The 9,160-nt window shown below is 42.6% G+C and overlaps 1 protein-coding gene across 1 annotated transcript in view; it reads right to left on the bottom strand.

Moving 5' to 3' along the window:
- Positions 1–8,904, bottom strand: part of TLL1 (tolloid like 1) — a 203,824-nt gene extending 194,920 nt beyond the window's left edge. Inside the window, exon 1 of the mRNA XM_029939149.1 lies at positions 8,597–8,904. Within this exon, the coding sequence (XP_029795009.1) occupies positions 8,597–8,765 (169 nt within the window). The 5' untranslated portion in view covers positions 8,766–8,904. The remainder of the gene's footprint in view (positions 1–8,596) is intronic.
- Positions 8,905–9,160: the final 256 nt, after the last annotated feature.

A 9,160-nucleotide genomic window follows, 5' to 3' on the forward strand; every position in this document is an offset into this window, starting at 1 on the left:
ATATATAAAAGAAAAACTTCCCCTTGGTTCTCTGATTTAGAAAAGAAGGAAACAGAGAAGGGAAGCCTGTTTCACCAGATTTTGTTCTTACCCAGTTGTCTGAGAAAAAAATACAAGCAGGAACTCTTCCTTCTAGAACACATGATAATTTGCTAAAAGTAGCATGTTTTCTTCAAAGAAATTGTAATTCAGTAAATATTACATAAAGTATATATTTTGAACATGCCAGACTTCCTAGTGTTAGGAAACTGCACTGAAGTTCCAGGAAGTTTAGTTAACCCTATGATCCCCCAAAGCTTTCAAGCTTTTGACCTTAAGGCTTTTAGACAAGTTAGAATTGAAAGGATAAAGTTATTTAAGAACCTTCTCACAGCATATTTGTTTTCTCAAAGGCATTTACACATCATTTACATACATACTGTATACAATAAACCACTTTCCTGAATCGCCTGCATTTGAAAGGATGTTCTTCACACTCTTTATGGGCTCATAATCATGCATTCAATGACTACTTAAAGAGCAAATCCAAAGTGTGAAACAATTTAACACGTTACCACACAAAATGTCAGAGCCTGTGCCAAGAATGGGGCACTAATGACGATGAATTGTGCTCAAATCCAATTCAGCCTCTGGCTTAATCCATAAGAAAAGCCTGCTGTCACAATTAAATACTTGGGAAAACGGGCAGCAGTGTCTCCCTGACACTATTTAGCACTCAAATATTTCTCTAACTCTATTAAAATCAGTTGTATGCATTTTTTATCTATCCCATACCTAATTGGACATTTCCTTTAGAACCCTCCACACTCAGAGAACACGCTTTTGAAAGGGACTAGGGTCTCCCCTGTATTCCATGCAATTAAAGTATTGGCCTTACTCTGACAATACAGTATCTGGCTTATAAAAAGCAAGAATTTTAAAGACAAGCTGTATTCTCACTAAAGAAAGCCATTTGCCAAAATGCATAGATGCCCATGGCACAAATACTGTCCCTTGAATTGCCAGTCTTAATACATTTCTAGTGGCTGAAGAGGCACTACAGCAAATTCAAGGAAAAGAAAGGCATCTGACATACAGAACCCAGGTTCAAATTCTCACACTCAGTAACTATCATGACAGCCCCACCGCTGCACCTTTCTGAGTCTCTTTCCTCATGTGTCCAAAGAGATAACAATAATATTAACTGATGGAGATATGGTGAAGATAGGAGACTATGCAAAACGCTAAATGTGAAAATATGAACTATGTTATTTTGATATAACTCATGAAAGCAATTCCTAGATATGGGAGGTTCAAGAATTCGTTCTCTAGAAAGGTCTTCATGTGCGTGTTTTCCAGTTATACATGATGTTCTTCCCTGGGGTATTTTAAAGGTTTAACTTCCAGACTGTGAGGTATACGTTAAAACACAATAATCTTAGTACAAAACAGAAAGTATCATAAACCATCATCTACTAGGTATTTGTGATCAGAGAGCTCAGCCCAGAGGGATAGAGTGCCATCCTTTCTGTATGGCTAATCTACCGAAATGGTGCTAAGTGGGTTCCCAATGCTGCACAAGAACAGAGATGGTCCTAATAAACACTTCAGATCTACTCATGGCCAAAGAAGTGAGCTCAAAAACGCTGAGCTCAGCGCCTAAGCCAGGGCCATTCAAGGAGTCCCTGTGGAACAATCCACCTGCTAACAGTGTAGCACAGATGAGAAATGTAAAGAATGAAGACACCATTCTACCCTCTACACATCCGCTCTGCCTCCCCAGCACACAAACTGAATGTCATCAATAGGAAGTTCAACAACACAGGGAAGATACCAAATGTTAGCAAATAGTAAATACATGCTTTGTGACTCCATGCCCATGTAACTCCCCTGATTTGTAAAACAGTGTAGTGCGTTAACACTGTTGAAAAAAAAATTTAAACATCAAGATAAATGTTTTGAGTAGCATACTAATACACAACATTGGATTTTGTTTGGGAAAAATAATGTATTTGGACTTCTTTGTACTTCTGACCTTCTAGTATGGTTTCAGCATTGTAGAACTACTACTGTTCAAGAAAGTTTTTTTTTTCTCATATGGTCTATAGCAAATAGTTCAGCTCAAACTATAAATGTAAATTGCAAGAGAAGAGCTGAGTAAGACAAATGTCTCCTTGGTTCACTTTCTGGATTTCAATTAACACCTAATTTACAATACTTCTTAATACAAATATATAGTTGAGCTCTTTAAAACAGCTTGACAGGATTAGCACACGTTTTGTAAAGAGCTGATAAAACAAGCATTCCATTAGCCAACCCACAATGTCTCAAAATCTAATAGTCAATAACCCATTTTTAGGGCTGACAACAGCAAGAACTAAATAAATAAGCGAGGGATTCCCTCCCTCCAGCTCTCTGGGAAAGAATGCATTCTATGCAATTCATTCCATAACTTTAAGGCTATAAATTGTTTTTAATGTTCCTCCCCAAATGTCATTATTCAATAGATAACTAAAGGAAATAAGCCACTAAAGCCATACTGCTAAATCATTCTACTATATCCAGGGTTGGGGAGAGGCCTCTTAACTCCTTCATTTAGGAAGGATAAGTGCAGGATTAATTCCAGATCTTGGAATATGAAAGAACTGCAAGAGATCTCAAAATTCCCTTACTTGAGGATCTCCTGCATCCCTAGAAACCGTGCCAGCCACCTGAGCCTCAGCCTGGCCCAGGCCTAGCTATGGGCTCGAGATGCTGCAGGGGGCTTTCCTACAGTTCAGGGGAGCAACATGGCCCCCTTCCCCCACCTCCCCAGACACCAGATGGTCCCAGCAGGATGTGCAAGGCCTCATTTTAAATGGATTATTCGCCTCTATCTTTTCCAAGCATTCTTAGAAAAGCTTAGGGAGGTCCTGGTTTTAAATATCTTAAGTAGATGGGTCTAAGGTACTATTAAAAACAATAGATAATATTCTAAAAAGAAAAAAATAATGATGGTAAATCATTAGCACTTGACACTATCTACCTGAGTTCTAGAAAAATTGAAAGGCTAACCTCTGTCCTGTACACTCGCTGATGAAGAGGCCAAAGTCATCATTAATGTGACTACTGCTCTTAAGGTTTACGAAGAATATTATGGTAACTATAGGCAAGGGAGTATAAATTTTAAATAAGGTAAAGTTGCTAAGATGAACAAAAATAGAATTCTTACATACATAATGGGGGAAGACAATATGGTGCTTGTAGAAGAAACTATACATGGCATACATTAGGCTTTCGTAGAAAAGTGAGCCATCATGATGCAAGAGGAAAAGTAGGGAATTACGTGCCAACTTTCTCAAAAAGCCTTTGCTAGGCTCTCAGACACTTCTAACTGTTCCACCATAGACTCAGGAGGCCTAAAAAGAGAAGGGAGGACTCAAACAGCACCTGCTGAATTAGAAATCATAAAGATTCCATTAATTATTATCTGAACTGCCTCAGAGAGGTGATTCCAATTAGATTCTGAACTTGCAAATGATACCACCCTCTTCAGAGATCAAAAAAATGGGAGGATATTGGGAGATTATGTGTAAACAAATACACAAAAAGGAGGTTCAGAGCTAGTTTCCTCTATGGGGATTATACTTAAGAAAGAAATAGGCCTTCTAATTCATTCCTAGGGATAATAACTGCCATTTATGGACCAAAAATGGATGTGGAGCCTCACAACAAGGGCTAAAGAATTACTATTGGCAAATGATGAACAGAATTCAAGTGTATAGAATATAATAATGTCTAGCAATCCCTTCTGCAAAAACTGTACTTTGGCCACTTCTGAGTTGGCACCAGGAGCAGGAGAAGGAAAACAACAACAACAACAACAACAACCAAGATCTGAGGAATGAAAACTAAAAGAGAAGAGTCTGGTTAAGAGAAGTCACTCTATGAAATGCATTTTTAAATGATGGTTTGGCAACCTAGAGAGGTGCTGACCAAGAAATATATGCCTCAAAATTTAATATTATGAGAGAACAAAGTAGACACGGGGTTGAACATCAAATTCTAAAACCTCATGCCTAAGAGGCTGGCTATGAAGCTAGGAAGTACAGCACTGAGGACCAAAAGAATGAGAAGATTTTTACCAAGAAATTATGAATTTATGAAAATAGCCCAAGAATTAGTAGATGGGGACACTGGGACATTGATTACAAAGAAAAGCAGACAGAAGAATCCTTCAGGATGCCAGAAGCCTATTTCTATGTAAACAGACTAGTATATGCCACTCCAAAGGCAAATTTAACCTTGCAAGTCACTGACCTTTAATCTTGTTTGGATTTTTTCCAAGGAAAGGACTCATTTACTCAGAAGATTCAAAGTAGAAAGTCTTTTTTTCAGGGTGTTCACACTTGTCTGAGAGGAAAAGGACAAAGCTCCTAGAAAACACTTTACGTCATCGGTCTCCTCAGCCTCTACCCATCATTCACAAGAGAAATTCTTCAATCCCTCTTATTACCTCTTATATTTCGACAGCCTGAGCATTCCGGATACTCCCTTAAATACAAAGAGAGAAAGAAAGCAGGGAAGGAGTCAGGGAACACAGAGCTGGTTTATCAGGTTTCTGTTTTTCCAGGGAATCTCTAGACAAATCTGAGAGATTAGCTTGCACACTGACTTTGCCCAGGCTCTTCGCAGATATTAATACTCAGATTAACACCTAGTGGAACAGTACAAAACTGAAACAGGACACCTCCGTCTCTGTGGTGTAATGACTTCCTGCTGCATCCCCTTCCTGGTGTCCCTCAGGAACCTTCTGAACTAGAGAGAGTAAGATTGCACTTAGAGAACTACATTACTATGAGGAAGAGAGACAGTCAGATATTCCTTGGAATTATCTGCATCTTTGTGTTTATCTATATATAGCGAGAGATTAATTACCTAGATTCTAGTCCTAACAGATTTGGCCATATAAATATACATGAAGCTGTGCTGTATTCTCTTCTACTTTTGCTTACACCCAAATGGCTAAGTGAACGTTCAATTAAATTAACACAAGGCTTCCTTTTAGTCCCATGAACTTGAAATTAGAGTTCTCATGGATATACAAATTATACTGTTTCACAAATGTATTAAGAATGGTACAATTTTAATAAGTTATAGTCACAATTCTTCTTGGGTCACATTATTGGTTAAAATAGAAGTTTGTGGATGAGGGATGAATATCTACAGTCTCCAGATACCGAGATGGAACTGAGGACTTTAGCTGGATACCAACAATGGTAATCTATCTCCCTGTGATAAACATTAAGAATCAGCTATGACTTCTGTCCTCGAAGACTTTATATTCTAATTAGGTTTGGGAAAGATGAAACAATGTTCTTAGTCATGTCATGCTTATCAGATATGAAAGTACCTGCACTGCTATTAGTCTAGACTGTAGGTAAACCTGGACAAATTTCTATTGTTTGCACTTCGAGGAAGGCCTCCAAAAAGCCAGCTAAGAATGCAGTGCTATTGTCTGTCTGTCGGTCTGTCTGCATGCCAGGTTTTGCAGCCAGGAGACTTTCAATCAAGTTCTGGATCATCTCAACAAGCATTTGACCTTATGGAGCATCTGTTTTCCCATCTGTGTAATGGGAAGGTTCACAAATTCCACCCAATTAGACTGTTGTGTTGAGCTGAAAATTATGATTTCATTAGTCATTATGATATCATAAGCCACTGTATAGTCTGAGGAAAATTAGGACCCTTGTTAGAGAAGTTCAGAAAGGAGACTTTATTTCATGGCCCATGTCCTCCACTCTGGTCTTGGAAAAGCAGATCAAAAGTACCCCAGAATCTGGAGATCACCCTCTCTTGCCTTTGTGTGGCCTTGTTTCATATTATCTTTCCTCATCATCCGTATTTTAGTGACCTTTTCTTTTTTAACTCTTGTTTGGGATTTCAATGTATTATTTAATTTTTTCCTGTTATTACAGCTTTTACTTGTCTTATATAGTGCCAAAAGGGAGGCCAAGAAAAAAAAAAAAAGAAGTTTGCCACTATTAAGCCCAGATGGCAAATTAAAGCCTTTATTTACATCACTAAATTTTGAAACGTAGGGTTGATCACTTAAAAACATGATGGCAGGGGTGCCTGGGTGCCTCAGTCCATTAAGCATCCCATTTCAGTTCAGGTCATGATCTCACGGTTTGTGGGTTCAAGCCCTACGTCAGGCTCTGTGCTGAAAGCTCAGAGCCTGGAGCTTGCTTCAGATTCTGTGTCTCCCTCTCTCTCTGCCCCTCTCCCACTTATGTTCCATCTCTCTCTCTCTCAAACATAAATAAACATTAAGAAAATTTAAGTGGTCTCAGATTGTGGACATACTTCTCAGCCTTCCACTCAGGCCTTCTTATTTCTCTTTCATGATACATACACAACATACCCGTACACACAGGTATGCCTCTTGTACTCAAGGAGAAGGAAGAAATAAGATTAGAGTAATAATCCATTCAAAGTTGTTTTTGTTGTTTTATCTTCAACAGTTATGCTCAACAGTAAACCAATATTGAAGAAAAAAACAAAACTAAATGCTCTTAGAAATTTTTCTCCTTGTTCTAGATGCTTATTTGCTGAGGATAATAAATATTTATCCTTGAGTCATGTTTCAATACACATGGTGCAACCATTTAAATTTCAAAATTGAAAACAGTTTTAAATAAAAGAAAAAACATCTATGTTTGTGGAACCTTATTCTGAACAATCTCTAACTTAAAATAAGCCTAAACAATATAAGTTCTGAAAATAGTAATAACTAATTTTTGACAGTTCTTATATTCATATTTGAAGTTAATAATTTTTTAAAGGCATAAACTTTAACTTGAATTTCCTGAAATCAAGCCCATGATACATATGCCCTGTTATTTTTTCATATTAATATCTGGCTGAATCTTTCACACCAAAGAGCAGCAGAATAGATGTTTTCCTAGACAATCTTTAGAAACAACACTTCATTTCCACCTTATCTAAAACAAGAAAGCACACAATTTTCACCCAGTTGTAAACACGATTCAAAACACATTTCTCAATAAAAAGTATGTTTGGGAAGTTGTTATAACACTAAGTTCTGGTTGTCCAGCCACTAGTCACCCCGCCTGGCAGAATGAGGTCTTGTTCTCCAAACCATCAGGGAAGGCCCAAGAAACTTCTGGCGGGATAGACTTCGCGTTAAAGGTGTCAAGAGGAAACTTACAAACAAAACTGAATTAAACGAGAATTTCGAATTCCAGACTGACAAGTTTCTACTAAGCTACTTCAAGCTTTGAATAACTATCTTCCGTAAGAGCGCAGCAAGGAAGATCTGATAACGCGCACACTGTGCACATACTCTCCTTGTGAGAGCAATGTGTCATCAATGGTACAAAGCAACAAGGGAACTTCCAGCATTTTCTTTCACTGTGCACATTTCTCCTTCCTTCAGGATCAGGAAAGGGTGAATAAGGTTTAGCTAGCTATGAAAGGGAAGAAGTCGCAGTCACATACCGACCAAGCCCGCAGGGAATCCGGAGAGGCAGTCACACTTTTGGTACACTGCCCATTCCTTTCCTCTCTGCTTGGCCAAAGCCCACACCTCTAGAGATGGGACAGAGCGTGCCTTCAGCTTACAAACAACTCTACCAACTCGCCCCCGACAACCTTTGTAACCTTCCTTCCGAAGTTGGTGGTGGGTCCACGCTGAATTCTGGTCACCCCAAGCTCCACTGCGCAGGGCCTGGGGCTGGGCGTCCCCGGAGTCCCGGGACGCGGCGCTCACGTGGTCACCGGCCGCGGCACGTGCGGCTCCGACCCGAGGCGCCGGGAGCTAAGCGCCGCCCCCGAGCCGGAGGAGAGACCCGCAGAGGCGCTGGACGGGTGCAGGGGAGAGGGGAAGGTCGGGGGGCGCTTGGGGACCTGCGAGGGGAAGCTGCGCTTCAGGCAGTGCAGGTCAAACTGCCGTCCCCGGGGGTGTACACAGGAAGGAAGGCGCAAGTGTGAATGGGGTAACAACTTGGACATTTTTTTAAAGGTTTATTTTAAATGAGCAAATGCATGTGAATCCCATCTAGCGTGAGAGCTTCCAAGGTCGTCACAATCCCCTTCTCGCCTGGATCCCACACTTGAAACCCCGGGCAAAAGAGGGAGCAAAGGTGTCCCGAGGTAGCAATTCCGTTCCCACCCATCTTTGGGGGAACTCTAACCAACTGGGTCTCGGGCGAGCACCGGGGAACCGCACCGTGGAACAAAGAGGAGGTGAAGTCCCCTACAGATGCGTATAGCCCGCTGAGTGTCGGGATTTAAACCCCACAGCAAAGCCAGCTGTGTTTAAAGCTTGTTTCGTTTTGCTGGGGGAGGGGAAAGGAATCCGAACTCTGGACGGTTTTTCCAAACTGGGAGATGGGAGCTTGGGGTTCGATCCCACTAGCCCAGAACTCCAGTCAACTCGGGCCACGGCGACTGCCACTTGGGGGTGGGGAAGGGAAAGGCAGGAGGGCACGAGAAGGAGGGACGGCGGAGGGTCTGGCGAGAGAGGGAAGGAAACAGGTGAGCTCCCACTGCCACCACTCGGAAATCCAGCGCACGGACCCCGCACGCCACCGTCCCGACCTGGAGAGGCACTTACCGGCTTTACAAGGGTCCTTGTAATCTATCGTGTCCGCTTTATCCTCTTCGCTCCCATCAAAAGTGTAGTCATAGTCGAGGCCAGCGCAGACCCAAAGCTCCCCGTACAAAACAATCCCCGAGGCCACCAGCCACACGAGCATCCTCGGGGGAAGCGTTTCCAACCCCATCCTCCTCCCCTGGAGGAAAAGGAAGGGACGGGACCGGGAGGTGAGGCGTCCGCGGTCCGCGCTGATGTGCGGCGCGAGGGGAACCGGTGCTCCTCTCCCTGCCGGGAGGCTCCTCGGCGACACAGGGGCGTTCAGGTGTCCGAGGACATGCAGACGCCGTCGGGACAGGAGCGAGGGCAAGAACTGCCTGTTACCCCCAGTTGCAGGGAGAAGTTGGCTAGGGGCCCGCGGGTGGGCGGAGGGCAGGTAAGGAGCTCGGCTCCCGGAGACGGGGAGGGGCAGCTGCGGGCAAACTCGGCGCTGGCGGAGCGGGCGCTCGCAGCGTGCCAGGTCGTCCTTGTGGCGGCCGAAGTTCCCGCGGCCGCGGCTGGGCGAGCGGCGCCCCGCGGGCTCAG

The sequence above is a fragment of the Suricata suricatta genome, chromosome 1, assembly GCF_006229205.1.
Source record: "Suricata suricatta isolate VVHF042 chromosome 1, meerkat_22Aug2017_6uvM2_HiC, whole genome shotgun sequence".
Classification (NCBI taxonomy): Eukaryota; Metazoa; Chordata; class Mammalia; order Carnivora; family Herpestidae; genus Suricata; species Suricata suricatta.